Genomic DNA, 16,866 nt, shown 5'->3' on the forward strand with positions numbered 1-16,866 from the left:
GAAATAGATATTTTCAATTGTGTATAATCAAAACAGTTATCAAAACAAAACTAATAGTCCAGATTCAACATGTATCAAATAAACACCATCATTTAAATCGAAAGGAAACAAGTTAGGATCCATTGAGAATTTTGTGAGGTTGAATTTCAAATAAATCTTATTGGACTAAGGTATACAAATAAATCATTCTTCCGGTTAATTCATTTCAATAACTATGGTGGACCTCACCTTTAATTGATCGAGATCATGATTGGGGTCCACATCATCATGCATCAAATTTGGATCACTTCAGTTTTAACCCTTGACACAGGGTTGATAATCCTCACAATCCCATGTGGGACTCACTTGATCAATGAAAGTGATCCTTACTTGATGAATGATATTTAAATAATCTATTAATTTATGATTAATTAGGAGTAATAAATTTAATGATCTAATAAATCAAATCTAAAAACAAATCAGAGTATAAGAAGTTCGTCTTACCCTTTATCAGTTGGACCCTTTAACAGTCGGACCTACAATCTGTGGGTTGAACTGTTGAGGGTCAAATATTGCATATTAGACCCCAATTACTACCTGATTTTACGAACATCATACTGTTTAACGGCCTATTTTAATCGTGTTTGTGCTGAAAGGTGAATTTAGAAAACTGGACTGAAAAATCGTACTAAAAGCATGGATTTAGCATTCATAAATCACCAAGGCAAGGGACGGGCCCTAGGGGATCAAGATCAAAGAATTTACAGGCCAGAGATCCAAGAAAATTGAGAAAATGAGGTTTAAGAGGCCTGAAAATCATCCAGAATGCAAGATCACAGGGTTCCCACCATCCGTTTGGCTCAAAACTTCATATATGGCCTAAGGACCATAAATTAACCGTACATGTCAAATTTTAGCCATTGGATCCTTGTTTAAGTGATCTAACAGATAGATCAGCTCATAAATATCTAATTTAAGGCCCACGTGATATCTGGATATACTTTAATTTTGGTCTCAACCAATTAAACAGGGTGATAAAACGTTTGGACGGATCAGATTTCTCAAATACATCACGACGAGATCCAATGAGGGATGTCCGTGTGCATTGCATATGTGCACACGCCACGCACCGCAAAAATACAACCAAAGACGCAACATCGTCTTTACCGCCGATGCCGGTTTTTGATTGTGGGCCCCACCCATCTTCCTTTTACAAGATCTGAACCGTTAATTAACTCCATAGGGGGCCAAGACCCTCGCCTAATTTTTCTTTTCAGCCCATACACGTGTGCGCATGTGGATCTTTAGAAAACGCAAGATGAACGACGACTTGAGTTGGTACAGTGGGCTACTCCAAAACCTACCAAAACCCCTCTCCCGACTGATTTTTCACCACGAATCCAATGGACGGGGTGGATTTTTCAGAAAAACATCATTGTGGACCCACCGATCACGTCATCGTAATCTGAAGTTGCAGGAGTGGGTCTTAAACCCCACCAAGAAGTCGGATTGATCGGACTGGTCAGCAATCCACGCTAAACAAAGAGCACAAGAACGTGCGCAGCCGGTTCCGTTGCGATTTGGAGTGTGGAAACAGGGATGTTTCTCAAAAATTTTCCACCGACTTGCTAACCGACCTCCTTGCACCTATAAGAAGGGAGGGTGTGGACATGAAAGGGGGAATTAGGCAGCTGTGGAGGCCGTACATACGTGAAGACAAAGAGGAGCGAGAGAAAAGGGCAGATGGCTATCGTGTTTTCCTCCTTTTTCTTCCATTTTCTTTAAGCTTCGCTTAGTTTATTTTCTTTTAGAGATTTTAGTTTGAACATGTCTATGACAAGTTAAACCTCTTAGCTAGGGCTAAGAGGTGAAACTTGTAACGTGATGGGTGATCCCTACGACTTTGATTCATGTTGAACTTGATATTGATGCTAGTTTGATTTTAAAGGAATGCCTTTAGCTTTTAATGATTTGTTGTGACTTACATTATAATAGATCTGTGATAACTTTGAGTATTTCCTTTCCCTTATTGTAATTATGCAGTTAGGAAGCCCTGTTGTTCACCATCACCCCTTGGACATGGTTGGATGATGGAATCCTCCCTAATGTTCATAAATTCCTTAGATTAGATATGGATTAGTTAAAATTCTGTTATTTGCTTTACCTTATGGGCACGGTTTTGTGATAGAATCAATTCTAATTCTTATCATTTTCATCTCTTGAAAAGTAGATCAAAAGAAGTTCAAATTGTGTAGTGATATATCTTCCAACTAGATGAAGATGGAATTCGAAGTCCAGTTGAGTTCATGAATCAAGCGTAGATCTCCCTGATCTCTACAAGTGGATCCTCTGAATCCTTAGTTTCTCACCTTTGATATCTACAAATTTTAGTTTCCTATTTTACCATTATTCACTTATATTCACCTGATTTAGATTTCATCTTATTCTAGTTCTAGTTCTGATTATTTTCAGATTATGTACAGGTTTCAGTCCTTGTGGATTCGACCTCGATCTCACTGAGTTTATTACTACATCACAACCTTATACTTGGGTGTGAACACAAACCTACAAGTTAGACCCCTAGGGATATTTATGGTGATTGGCTCACCAAGCAATCCAACATGACAGGACTTATTGGGCCACATGTTGTTGCCCGGAATAAGGCCCACATGAAGCATGTTCCAATGGGCACGGCTTCAATGAATCCTTGATCGTCGGGGCATTTTCTAATTTATATGTCTTACATCCATACTGTCCATCCATTTTTTCAGCTGATTTCAGGGCATGGGCTGAAAAATACAATAGATCTACATCTCAAGTGGACCATGCCACAAAAAACAGTAGTGATTGAACTCCCACTATTAAAACCTACCTAAGGTGCACCGGAACATTTATTTTCTATCCAACCTATTGATAATGTGACAAAGATGTGGATGAAGGGATCATACAAATATCAGCTTGATTGAAATTTTTATTACCCCCAAAAAGTTTTTATAATAGCAATCTCCACTATTTCTGTGGTGTGATCCACCTGAGATTTTTGGATCTACTACATTTTTGGTCTCATGCTTTAAAATGATATGGATAAGTGGATGGGTGGCATGGATGTAAGGGTGGGCTCCACAGTAAGGAATTCACCCCACTGTTATCATCATCGTATCAGCTCCTTTTAATGACAGCAGCACGTGTCCCGATTAAATCCGGCTATTGTTAGGTTACTATGATATTCCTGTGGCAATCCGCATCCATAGGTTCCACACATGATTCGTGCTGGCACACATGGCATGTGTACGGTGCAAAAGGTTAACCTCGGTATAAACAGAGTGGATAGAAACAAGATGTCCATTATCATGTGGGCAACGCTATTTAAATCAATGGACATCTGATGGTATGACTTAAAGTACGAGTGTGACCCACATGATGGTTTTAATTGGACCTAATGCTATTTACTGCCCATGGATCAGATTTCCTAAATCTGTACGTGAAATATAATATGCAACGATTGTATTGTACGTAAACAATTCATGAATGGGTTTTGTTCACGTGGGTGACATGAGTGTCGAATTCCACCATTCAAGAAAGGTCAGCTGGTCAGGTCAACAATGCCATTAAAATAACATCCAAACACGTGAATAGCTACTAGAAGCCATGGCAAAAATTCGCTTGTCGACAATTTCTCAACCTCTAAATTTCACGAACATAAAAATATTTAAAACATTATTTTGGATTAATAAATACGGAAATAGTATTACTAGGTTGACCGCGTTATGTTTGGCCCCACCGTGATGTGGGATGGAAATCCGCACTTTGCATTTGGTAGGTCTCCTCTAATTTGTGGAACGTGCCAAAAATCAGTGCATTTGAAACTTAGTTAGGTCATATCATCTGAAATCAAGAAAAATCATGCCCAAAACATATAAAAGCACTCCGAGGGAGACAACTTGAGTTTTGGCATATGAAACTTAGGTGGGTCATATCATCTTAAATCATGAAAAATTATGACTAAAACATAAAAAATCACTTGGACGCAGACAACTTGAGTTTTGGATTAGCCTAAAATTTAGTGTGATCCTTTGTCTAATTGTGATGCATACAATGGATGGCTTAAATGTCTAAACCACATTTTACCGGACCTCATATACAACCAGGAAGGTTTCAATAGACAGGTATCCAGTATTCCCAAATGTAGCCTATGGCATGGCTCACTTAAGTCATGGATGGCTTCGGCTGAGCAGCGAGACTGGCTGCTCTGAAGTAAGGTCACCAAGTTTTCGTGGGCCCCAACATGATGTATGTTTTGCATCCATGCCGTCCATCCATTTCTAGAGATCAGTTTAGGGTAAGATTCAAAGGAGTCCAAATCAAAAGCAACAGGGACCCGCCACAGAAAAGAGTGCAGAGAGTGACACCACCATTAAAAATTTCTAAAGGCCACGAAAGTTTTAGATCAAGTTGATATTTGTGTTTTCCCTCTTTTCATGTTTTTGTTAGCTTTTGAACAAGTTGGAATTCAAATAAACATCATGGTGGGCCTTAGGAAGGTTTCAACGGTGGGCATCAATCTCCCCACTGTTTTCTGTGGTGGAGTCCACTACAGATTTGGATCTTTCTCATTTTTTGGCTCATGCCCTAAATTGATCTCTCCAAATGAACGCGTGATGTTGTGGATACAACACATACATTACATCTGAGCGCATGGAACGTGGTGACGTCACTTCAGAAGCGAGTCTCGCTACTCAACCTATGTCCCTTACACATCACTGCAGGACTCGTACAGCTCGAGCTCATGGGAAGGTGGGCCACAACATAAACAGCAGTTGAGATCGGAAGTATGCCAATTGAAGCCCTTCCTGATCGTATGATTGTATATAGGCCCAGTGAGATGTGGTTTAGACATCCAAGCCATCTAGTTAATACAGCGGGATAATATCTAATTAAAACGATCTTTCAAGATTTTGAAATCTCGGTATAATACTATTTTATGTATTTTTCGTGATATTTTAAAAAAGTCGGCAATATTTGCAACGCTGAGTGGATGTAGCTGTATTCACCTTGTGTTGCTCTCCAAAGAAGCCTTTAAATACCTGCTTCAACCTCTCATATCAAAACACTTGAAATGGCTACTCTAACCTCTCCGTTTCTCTTCTTTTCTTTGTTACTATCCCTTTCTCTCTTCACCATTACAGCTCAGGCTCAAGTTCCCAAAGCAAATCAATTCAAATGGGTAAACCAAGGCCAAATGAGCGAGACCTTCTCTGAATTCGACGCCTTGTATCGTGAAATAACCATTCCCGGTTTCTCAAATCCCCCATTTGTGTTATGCTTCTACAACACTAACCCAAATGCTCTTGTCTTCGCCATCCGCATGGGCCCCGAATGGGAGTATATCCCGCGCTGGGTCTGGGACGCCAACCGCAACGATCCCGTCCATGAGAATGCCACTCTCAACTTCGGCCGTGATGGCAATCTCATCCTCGCTGACGTGGATGGCCGTGTTGTCTGGCAAACCAACACCGCCAACAAAGGCGTCGCCGGCATCAATCTCCTCCCCAATGGAAATCTAGTCCTCCACGACAGTAAGGGGAGGTTCTTGTGGCAGAGCTTTGACTACCCACCGACACTCTCCTAGTGGACCAGTCCCTTCGATTAGCCACTACCAAGAAGCTTGTTAGCCGTACGTCCGATTCCAACGGATCAGATGGACCCGATAGCTTGGTGATAAATCGCAATGGTTTCAACTTCTACATGAATCACTCCGGCACCCCTCTTCAGTATGGAAGTTTAGGAGGCAGATCTGACTGTCAGATGGAATCAGTCATCCTTGCCTGGAAAACAGAGACCGTAGATGCGTATGCATTCACTCTATCTTTGAATTATATCGCCAACGGGAGTATTTTCGATGACTTCCCTTTAGTTAGGTTGAATTACAATTCCACATATTCACTCCTACGGTTGGGATCCGACGGCAATCAAAAGATATTCACTTACTACAACAAGTTACTCTTCGCTCCATGGGTAGAAACGTTTTCATACTTCTCAGACGCGGATTAATCTTATCCATTCTGGAATTTCGGCTTCGATAGGGCGTGTGCATTGCCGTCTAAGTGCGGTGGATTTGGGCTGTGTGAAGAGGGGATGTGTATCGCATGTCCTCAGCCCCAAGGCATGCTAGGGTGGAACAAGAGCTGCTCGCCTCCGAAGCTCTCAATATCGTCATGCAAGGCCGGCACAAGCATTGATTACGACAAGATCGATGGTGCAGAACACTTCTTGAGTCGATATGTTGCGGGTGTGGGGCCCATGAAGATTGAAGAGTGTAGGGCTGAGTGCAGCAAGGACTGCAAGTGCGTTGGTTTCTTCTACTTGCAGGATCTCTCCTTGTGCTGGGCCGTCCCTGTCCTGGGTACGATAAGTAGAAGATTCATCTCGCCTTGCCTATATCAAGTTCTCTAAATAGGATTATCTCAAATAGATGGTTTTGACCATCACTATCAGTGTATGTTTTAAAACAATAAAAACAGAGTTTTCAATGGATCGATATCACACTCAGCTGTAAAAAAAAATAAAATTAATGGATAGATCATCAATGAATTGTGATTATGAGATAAATGGGTGCAGTTCAAAATATTGGATCATCTCATCATATGGCCAAGTGGGTGGGTCAAAGGCTGCATCTCGATTCGAGACAGAGGACAACGAACTCTTTATCTTTTAAGAAGGCACCGTCTAGCTTAGGTGTACACGAGTTGAGCTGAGCCGGGCTTTGCCCAACTCGTGCTCGGCTCCACTTGGCCTTTGAGCTTGGAATAGTAGCTCGTGCTCAGCTCGGCCAGCAGCTCGGTCCAGTTTGAATTGAGTTCGAGCTAAGCGGATGGGTTCGTCCGATTATACCAGAGCCACCCGGCTAGTGGTCGCTGGTCGGACGGACGCTACTTGCCGGGAAAAATGGAGAGAGGGGAGGAAATGACTCAATTTCATATGCCGCTTGTCTGGACAAATGCTGGAAGGAGAGTATTTGCCAGGCGATTTGGGCGAACGGACAGCCGAGATGTGGCGAATGGGTTAGGGATTAAGGGTTGCTGTCTAATTTGGGCGAAATGGAGATATGAGCGATGGCCGATGAGTGATTTGGGGGCTGGCTGGGACGTTGGGTTAGGGTGTGGGTCGTCGGGGACTCGAGCGAACTGAAATGAAGTAAAGGGAAGGGTTTTTTTTTTTTTTTTTTTAACTTATATATATTAGGAAAACTCGATCCGAGTCGAATGCGGGTGCTTCCCATTCTCCCGCAGATTCAACCTCGGTTGGAGAACTTGGTGGGCACTTTGACTTGCAGATTGCCGAGCTCGGATGCCAGCGCTTCCCACTCTCCCGAGGCTCAGAACCACTTACTCTTCCAATCCTTATTGGAAGAAGGGAGTCTAGCGACGAGGCCTGGAGCGCATTAGCTCATCGCTGAGAAATAATACTAGCATGACTTAAATGAGTTGTGCTTGGCTTGGTACATGGACATGAATTCGTCCTGCGTCAGATCTTGGTTTTTGAGCTGACGCCAAATGATGTACGAAGAGATCGGGGTTCGCCAGGCGTTAGCGACGAGCTGACCCAGCAACAGCTTCAAACGTGCGGTCATCATGTGCACTAAGGGGTGGATCGAGAACTGCCCGCACTGGAGGGCGCAGATGAAGATTGCAATATCTCCATCGGCCGGATCCCCTGGACCGTCGAGAGGGGAAGGAACTCTAATGTGCACCGAGTCGGGGATCCGGTAGTCTGCTCGAATTTGAACCATTTGGGATTCGACCAAGATCGAGCCCCCGGGGACAACCACCTCGAACAGGCCTCCTAAAGGCCCGGCCATGGCCCTTCCGGCCGGATCCTAAGATATTCTCTTCGTCCCTTTGGTGCGACCTTTTGCCTTAGGGCTCGCAGTCTTCTTTGCAGGAGGTCGGAGGGGTATTGCCTCAAAAAGGCCTTTCGAGCCCCCGCGCTCGAAGCCAGTGCTCTCTAGCTTGGAGTCATTCCCAACTACTCGGACTGCTCGAACTTTGTCTGAATCATTTGACATAGCGAGATCAAATGAAATTGAAAGAAGGTTGAGAGGGAAGAACTTACAGAACATTGCTCTCTGAAGGAAAACTAGCAGCGCAAACTCTCTGAGAAAATGAAATGCATGAGGATCCAAATGAAAGCAGAGGGCGACTTTTATAGCCTTAGTCAGGCGGTTGTAATCATGATGGATAGCTATCTCTGAAGCTGAAATGACGTGACACTTAGCCCTGTTGTATACGTGGCGGCGAATCATTCATCCGAGCTGACACCCTCTGAGCCTCGCGTTGCCAACACTGAATAACATTTAATGCGCTGTAACATCCTGGATTTTCATTGTTTTGAATTTTCAAAAATCCTTGAAATTTTTTTATTAATTAACTTATAATATTACTTAATGACCATTAGCACTCAATGATAATTTAAATACGGGTGGAACCAGTAAAGAACCGTACAAGTCCGTTTAATCAACCGTAGGAAGCCAACGAATTCGCCTGATCACCTGAACATCAAGTTTAGCCCCATGATTCGCTCACAGAGGGCCCAAATCTAACCGACCCATCGGTATATAAATGAAGACAATCATAACTAAATTAAAGATCTAACCGAAGCCGAGTCAGATAAGGCCCGGATCTTAGCTAATAGACCAAATCAACCCCATTGCTCTTTTAGCCTAAAACTGATGGTTTAGAGTAATCATGATTAAATCTCCACTTTCACTAGTTATAAATAGGCCACATTATGAACATAGCTAATCCAAAACCTAATAATTGCCCACAAGAAATTTCACTACTAAATTCATTCCAGAAATGCCTCGATTTTTCGAACTAGCTCTAGACCGCTCGTTGGCGGGCCACTAGTTTCAAAACTATAGAGAAATGTTTGTCTTACTGGGCTCGACGTCCATCGCGAAAGTCGGACCTGGGTGCTATCTAGAACCGCTCAACTTGAGCTAAAGGATGAGTGCATGAGAAGTGCAAATACCTTAAAAGAATGAACTGAAACTTAAGTGAATTGGGTCGTTCACTCTTATGTAAAGTTGAGGATTTCGGACCGTCGGTTTACAACCAAACTTTACCCGCGGAGTAAGGATATTTTCCTGCTCATATCCGTATAGTCGCGGCCCCGATCGACTATCGGTGACCTTTGAATAGACTTCTAATCATATATGTCGATCGGCGCGTCCAAATGGCGGGCCGATTGTGTCTATGCGTAGATCATCACTAGGGTCAACTATCCAACGGTGGGTATTGACTCCTACACCCGATAGTGGGCCCTAGAGGCTAGAAAAATCCTCCCATATGGTTAGTATAGTAAAAACCCAACACTTGGGGCCATTGACACCAAATCTAGCATTGTAAAAGGGCCTCATTTGGGGCACCTCTCTTCCCATACGATTTTCCATTTTCAAAGGGGAGAAAGAGAGAAAGAGGGAGAGAGTAAAGAGAGAAGAGACAGCTAGGGAGAGTGAAGAAAGAGAGTGAAGGTGAGAGTGAGGGTGAACCATAGATCGAGGTGGGCCCAAGGAAACCCAATCTTGCAACTCCCTATCCCTTCTCCAAAGGAAAACCCTACATCAACACCACAAGAATCGTTCCGTTGATCGTCTAGGTAAGATCCCTCATCATTTTTCTTGAAACCCTTGTGTTGAGAAGAGATTTTTATGAAGATTCTAACATGCAAAGGTATGCTTTAGGGATTTCGGCCGATCGACCCCAAATCCACACTCTTAGGTCGTTTTTCAAGTCCTCAATGATCTATAGGTGCGGACTATTGTTCTTAGGTAGCCTAGCACCAATTTTAATATAAATCTAATGATTTTGTTTGTTGGATGATATATTTGGGTAATCTAGCAAAACCTAGACAAGACCTTACACTTTAAATCCTCAAATTAATGTGGAATGATGATGGAATGCTTGTTGTTTTTCAAACATGATTGAGTATGTTAATGATGATTGCTTGCACATTCCTTACTCAGTTCATGTATGATGTTTTCCCCATAATATGTTTGATGCACTAACCCTTGTGTATATTTTGGTGTTAGGAGATATATGAAATGCTTGCCTTCCACACTAACCCACACAACACATGCACCTTTATTTCATGATATTGTTAGCATTTGCCTTGTAAAAATCTGGATTCTATTATGGGAAGTATGAATGCATGCTATTACCTATGCTAGTTGATAACATATATTAGTCGGCATGCTACACATTGCCACCAAACCCTTGGGTTGGTCAGGAATACGAGAAGAGTGAAGGTGGTCCCGTTGGTAGAACTATCCTGAGGTTAAACTCATGAATTTGGGTGAGTGTCCGTGGGCGACAGTAGTTAGATTACATGGGTCGCTTGTACCCGATGTCGTCTGTCACGTGCTTGCCTGAACCCGTCCGGTCTAGCCTATTTATTGACCAAGCTTGTTTTGTTTCCCCCTGTTTGCACACATATGTATGAAATCTGGAACACCCTACAACCGTTGTAGCTCATCGATAACCATATTGAAACCAATCCACCGCCTTGTGAGCTGGGCATAGTGGAATAAGACACTATGTCCGAGCTGTCGGCCTACGTTGGGGTGACGCGCCTCCCCGTAGTAACCGCGAGCGATCCCTTTTTCTTAGCACTCCCCATGTGCTTGAAGTCGGGGATGGGGAACCCGACGGGATCAAGGATCGTAGGGTCTTGGCCTCACACGTTGGGGGGCCTTGGCCTCGCAATCAGTTCATGGCATTGATACGTGGGGTATATCAGTTTTTTCAACCTGTTAGATAAATGAAATTAACTAAGAACTTGACTAACATTATCATCGCATCGCACTAGCTAGGTTGGTAACTCGGCAGTTGAGGTCACTCTGAGAGAGTGTTGGTCATACGCGATTGTTAGATGGAGTCGCTCGAGGGAGTGTTGTGGTGAGGGCATGCATCATATCATCCATCATGCACACGCATTAATAAGATTTGTTAGGTGCTTATGAATGTATTACCTTTCATTAAATCCATAATTTAATTGATGCCTGTTGTAATTTAAGACTAATAGCACCAACTGAGTTGATCACTCACTCCCATTCTGGGACGGTGTTTTAAAACACCAACCGGACCCTTCAATTGCTGCAGGTAGAGATGAGTTTGAGGAGCTGAGTAAGGTTGGCATTGACGAGGAGGACGATCTGTCCTACTTCTAGCTAGTGAGCGGTCCCCCATCGGCTTAGTAGACGGATTTTGGATCGCTGAGTAGTGGACTCAGCTTAGTATTATTTTGGACATATTATTCTTTTGTGATTTTGTTGGGCAATGCCTTATGCGACCCACTTATATTCTTTTGGACTTGTATATATTTGACCTCTTTTATTTCAGTAGATTAGTTGTGATTGTGTTTCATGTTCCAAGAAATTCCACGCTGCGCATTTACAACCTGATTAGACGGAAAATAGTGAAAAATTAGTTATAAGTGATACCCGGAAACTTGGGAGTCGAGTATATGCACGACCCCCAATTTTCAGAGCGTTACATGCGCGGACGACTCTCCACCTCTCAATGTCCATGCGGCAGTGCCCCACTCACCCAAGCGATTCGAATCCTTAACCATCGCCACATGTTCGCCAACCACAGGCTTGTACCCAAAAGGCTGTCGTCGTAGTACGACGCCTTGATAGCGAAGAGCCATGATTACGGCTGTTCGTTTCAATCTTGCCGACTTACCATCATGAAGGGAACGACAGTTTATTTTTCCAGGCATTTACTCCCTGAGTTTGAGCTCTGACTCAGAAAGTATGGGGCTTCTATTATAGAAAAATCTGAGGCGAACTCAACAGAGGTAGACTTGGATTGGCTAATTGGCCAGTTACGCCAAGACAGGTATATTCCGACCTTAATTGGGGAAAGCCCGACTTGATCAGTAAAGGAGATCGTCATAGCAGGATGGGTGACAGAGGTCGATGAGTCGAGTAGAGCCTCGGACTGATAATAGTTTGTCTGCACCAACCTAGTCATAACAATCAAGGTTGAGCTTCCAAGTTCTTTTGTAGAGCTTTGACACCGACTTGGAATCCGGAAGAAGCCATTACACGTCTTGTCCGATCACTACAACTGGACCCTTGTCAGCAAGCAACTAAAGCTGACCCGATTGAGGGCTCGGATTGTAAGGGTCGGCTCGAACAAAGAAGCGTCCTATAATTACGCTCAGGAATCAACTCCAGTAACACGTCTAGAGCAACATCCGGCGCACGATCTCTGGGTAACGGCCAACATCAGCGTACGCACCATTCTCGCTCAACGGCAAGGATCGTGCCGAGAATGACAGGCATGTTCATCTCAAGTGAAATGTATAAATAAGAGACATATCTAGAGGAACAGATATACAATATCTCACACCTTAGGCCCCAGCTACACTACTTAGACCTAGATTCTTAACCTGACTTTGGCATCAGAGGATCCTCTGCTCTAGCCAGGGTTTCATTTGTCCCTCCTGTGTAGGCTTACAAGGCTCAGCACGAGTGCTCAGAGCTCGACAAAGGTAAACTAGATTTTTGCATCATCAGTTACAAGTGCCTAAAAAATTGATTCTTCACCGTGGTAAACATTTCATGACAGACCCTAAAAAATTAGGTGGATAAAATGGTTGATAGGATTTATTTTTGTGCAAACAATCTTCACCATCCATATTAAAGACCATTTATCAAATGCTTAATATTTGCCGGACAGGTGCATACGTATGGATGGGCTACGTTCCATTCGCGTGCGGCGCTAGCAAACTAGCTGGCTTCATCATTAAATAATTAAACTTCGTTGGTCCATTCACACGTGGGTGACTAGGAGGCATCACCGTCGCTATAACAGAATGCAATGGCTCTTGTCATATTTTACGACCACTTTCAAAATAGTTTTGACTCATTATCCTCCCACGTGTCATTTAAATGGACGGACTACGTTCCATTCACGTGCGGCGTTAGCAAACTAGCTGGCTTCATCATTAAATAGTTAAACTCCATTGGTCCATTCACACGTGGGTGACTACAAGGCATAACCATAGCCATAATAGAATGCCATGACTCCTGTGATATTTTACCACTATTTTCAAAATAGTTTTGACTCATTATCCTCCCACGTGGCACTTAAGTGGACCATCAAAACCGTACAAACTGTGGGTCACATAGTGATGGTCGTTAACTTGTATTTTATCAAATAAACGGTTGAAATCAAAATGGTGCCTAGTCCAAATTCCATGGACAAAATCAAACGGCCGCTAATACCCTCTTAGTGTAATTTTAGGTTATCCTCCATCAATGATCGGTCCAGCTATTTGAACGGTTTGCATTCCTTATACAAGTAAGCCTGGTGTATGGAAGAACTGTCACCACCATTTCTAAAATGATGAGGAACGGTCAGAAGATTCCAACTCGAACCTCAATGCAACAGTCGCGTGGAGACCTGTAGGTGGGACCAGACCATATCATGATCTACATGGTGCCAGAATTAATAAATTGACACTTTCTTCACGTGCAAATATTTAATTCTGTAGCGACGGTGAACGCACCCAAAAATCAAAGTGCACTCGCACCTATTTGCTGGATCGGGTGGAGCAGTAACCAGACCCGATGCGATTTTCCATGGATCCTATTCGAACTCGGCTAAACCACATTGTTTTATGGGGCTAAGAGGGAGAGCTCACCCGCAACTAGGGGTGTCAATGGGCCGGGCTCGGGCATCCAAAATCAGAATTTTGAATAGGCGCCTGAAACAGTTCAAAATCCGTGACCAAACAGCAGGTCCGGCACGTTGACAGCTCTAACCCCGACTGGTATTAGACGGTTCCAACAAATGGACATGGCGTGGCTGTGTTTGTGAGGTCCCGATAAGGCTTATTACAATGTCCCTGTGACAGCCACTCTCTCCAAGCTCATGTTAGGATGTGAGCCAAAAATTATTGAAACCTTTCCGGGCCCACCAACGTATTATATTTATATGCCGTCCTGTTCATAATGTTTTTCTCACATGATCCGGAACTTTCGTAGGGCCGAGAAGGTTTCAACGGTGAGCATTCAATCTTCACTGTTTAATGTGCTGTGGCCCATTTGATTTTTGGATCTGCCTCATTTTTTGGCTCACATTCTACCACGAGGTGGCAAAATTGATGGGCGGAGTGTGGATGTCACAAAAACATCTTTCTGGGCCTTATAGAGCGTTGTGGTACAGAGTCTCTCTGTAGTCCCTGTTACAGAGAACTCATCACCCTCGGCTGCCATCTCTGGTTGAGCCATCGATCCAATGAGGTTTCTATGGACCATGGTGCAAGAACCCAGGTCTAGTCGATTAATGTACATGGTCTCCCAACGCTTCCAAGAATAGCCATTCGTATGGTTCTCTCGCCACACGTGCCAGTCATTCATCTGGTGGGGTCCACCGTGTTTGTTAGCTGGGCCGGCCAAGAAATTAGGATCATCTGGTCATTAAATGGGCTACACGTGTTGCTAATGTGGAATCCACTCCATCCATCAGGTGATACGTCTAATTACTACTGGATAAGCCAAAAATCAGCAAGATATAAAACTCAGATGCGCCACCGCATGGATAACAGTGTAAATTCATTCCTAAAACTTCTTACTTCAAGCCACCCAGCCTTAAATTTTGGATCTGATTGATTTTGAACCGTCTGATAATCCTGATGAGATACACCCAACAAACAGATTGGATTAAATACATGCACTGTGGCGGGCCCTAGGAAAAACTACGGTTGGCATCCACCTATTGATCCCTGTGTTGTGGTCTACATTACTTGTGAGTTAGACTAATATTCGGTACATAAAGTTAAAATCGAAGGACACACATGATGGACGGAGTGGATTTCTTATACGCATTCGAACCACTGGCCTTACTGAGCTTGTGTGTTTCGCCCACTGCGTACACAGGTGGTGCAGAGGATTCCGGTACAAATCCAGAGTCGCCGAATTTGAACATACCTCCTAGAAAGCCTCCCTTCCGGACGCGGTTTGGCTAGCGACGCTGTCACTAGTGCTCGGTGCTATGTTGACCCCCCAATGATGTATGTGTTTTATCCCCACCATGATGTATGTGCTTTATCCACGCCGTCCATCCATTTTGAAAGATAATTTTTGGGCTTATCCCAAAAATGAGGTAGATCTAAATCTAAGATGGACCACACCATAGGAAAACATTAGTGATTGAATGTCCACCGTTAAAAACCTCCTAGGTCCACTCTAATGGTTATTTGACATCTAACATGTTGATTAGGTCATATATATATATATATATATATATATATATATATATCATCTTACAGCATTTCTTACCTTATGAACTGCTCAGTTTTTTTAAAAAATAATTGAAATATTTGTGTAAAAAGAGCATTGAATGCATAAAAGCTTCCGGGCAACCGTTGTATGTAGATACAGGTGTCTTGTTGGACTGGTCAAGAAAGGTCCTCTGGTAAGATCCAAAGCCTATCCGTCTCGATGGCATTACTGTACTATGCACCTTACCCTTCCCCGAACCAGCCTTTAAAAACCCCTTCACACTATCATTCCAAAACACTTCATTTTCTTGCAAATAGAAGCTTCAATGGCTACTCTACGCTCTCCATTTCTCTTATTCTCCTTCTTTCTCTCACTCCCTATCTTTGCCATCGTAACTGAAGCCCAAGTCCCTACTGCACAGCAATTCAAATGGGTGAACCAAGGCGAAATGGGCGAGTATATAACCGAATACGGCGCCTTCTATCGCCCGGTGACCGTCGATGGCTTGTCCAGTTTCCATTTCAGGGTCTGCTTCTACAACACTACCCCAAATGCACATGTCTTCGCCATCCGCATGGGGAACTCACGGGGCGAAGCCATTATGCGCTGGGTCTGGGATGCTAACCGTAACGATCCTGTCCGTGAAAATGCCACTCTCACCTTCGGCCGGAATGGCAATCTCATCCTTGCTGATGCAGATGGCCGCGTCGTCTGGCAAACCAATACGGCCAACAAAGGCGTTACTGGCATTAGGCTCCTCTCCACTGGGAATCTAGTCCTTCATGACAAGAACTGTAGGTTCTTATGGCAGAGCTTCGACCATCCTTCTGACACCCTCCTTGTGGGCCAGTCACTTCGATTGGCTGGTACCAAGAAGCTCATCAGCCGCACATCGAACGTGGACGGATCTGATGGGCAGTATAGCCTGGAGATAGTTCGTAATGGGTTCTTCATGTTCATGGATTACTCCGGTACGCCTCTCCAGTATGGAGGTTGGGGGAGGGAGCCTAATCTTGAAGCGGTCACCTTCGTAAGCCAACAGAATAATATAGATGATGCATTCTTCCTAAGTTTGGATTTCGTAGTTAATGGGAGTGCCTTAGGTGGATTCGATTTGGTTAGGCTGAATTACAATAACACGTATTCATTCCTACGGTTGGGATCGGACGGTAATCTAAGGACATTCACCTTCTATGATAAGGTAGTGGAAGGTGCATGGATGCCAACGTTTGCATACTTCTCAGGCGACTTTGATACGTTTCCATTCTATGATTTCGGCTACGATAGGAGGTGTGGATTGCCGAAGAAGTGCGGCTCGCTTGGGTTGTGCCGAGAGGGAATGTGCGTCGCGTGCCCTCAGCGCCAAGCCATGTTGGGGTGGAGCGAGAAGTGCTCACCTCCAAAGCTCCCATCGTCGTCATGCAAGGCCAGCGCAAGCGTCGATTATTATAAGATTGACGGTGCAGAACACTTCTTGAGTAGGAATGTGGAGGGAGTGGGGCCTATGAAGGTGGAAGAGTGCAGGGAGAAATGCAGCAAGGATTGCAAGTGTGTAGGGTTCTTCTATTGGAAGGAGACTTCCAAGTGCTGGG

The 16,866-nt window shown here is 43.8% G+C and overlaps 1 protein-coding gene and 1 pseudogene across 1 annotated transcript in view; both read left to right on the plus strand.

Annotated features, from left to right (window-relative positions):
* The first annotated feature begins 5,095 nt into the window (after positions 1-5,095).
* LOC131247205 (EP1-like glycoprotein 2) lies at positions 5,096-6,669 on the plus strand (annotated as a pseudogene).
* An 8,894-nt stretch (positions 6,670-15,563) lies between these two features.
* LOC131245381 (EP1-like glycoprotein 2) overlaps positions 15,564-16,866 on the plus strand; it is a 1,564-nt gene continuing 261 nt past the window's right edge. The window contains exon 1 of the mRNA XM_058244818.1: positions 15,564-16,866. This exon is cut by the window's right edge and continues 261 nt beyond it. Within this exon, the coding sequence (XP_058100801.1) occupies positions 15,600-16,866 (1,267 nt within the window). The 5' untranslated portion in view covers positions 15,564-15,599.

The sequence above is a fragment of the Magnolia sinica genome, chromosome 5, assembly GCF_029962835.1.
Source record: "Magnolia sinica isolate HGM2019 chromosome 5, MsV1, whole genome shotgun sequence".
NCBI lineage: Eukaryota > Viridiplantae > Streptophyta > Magnoliopsida > Magnoliales > Magnoliaceae > Magnolia > Magnolia sinica.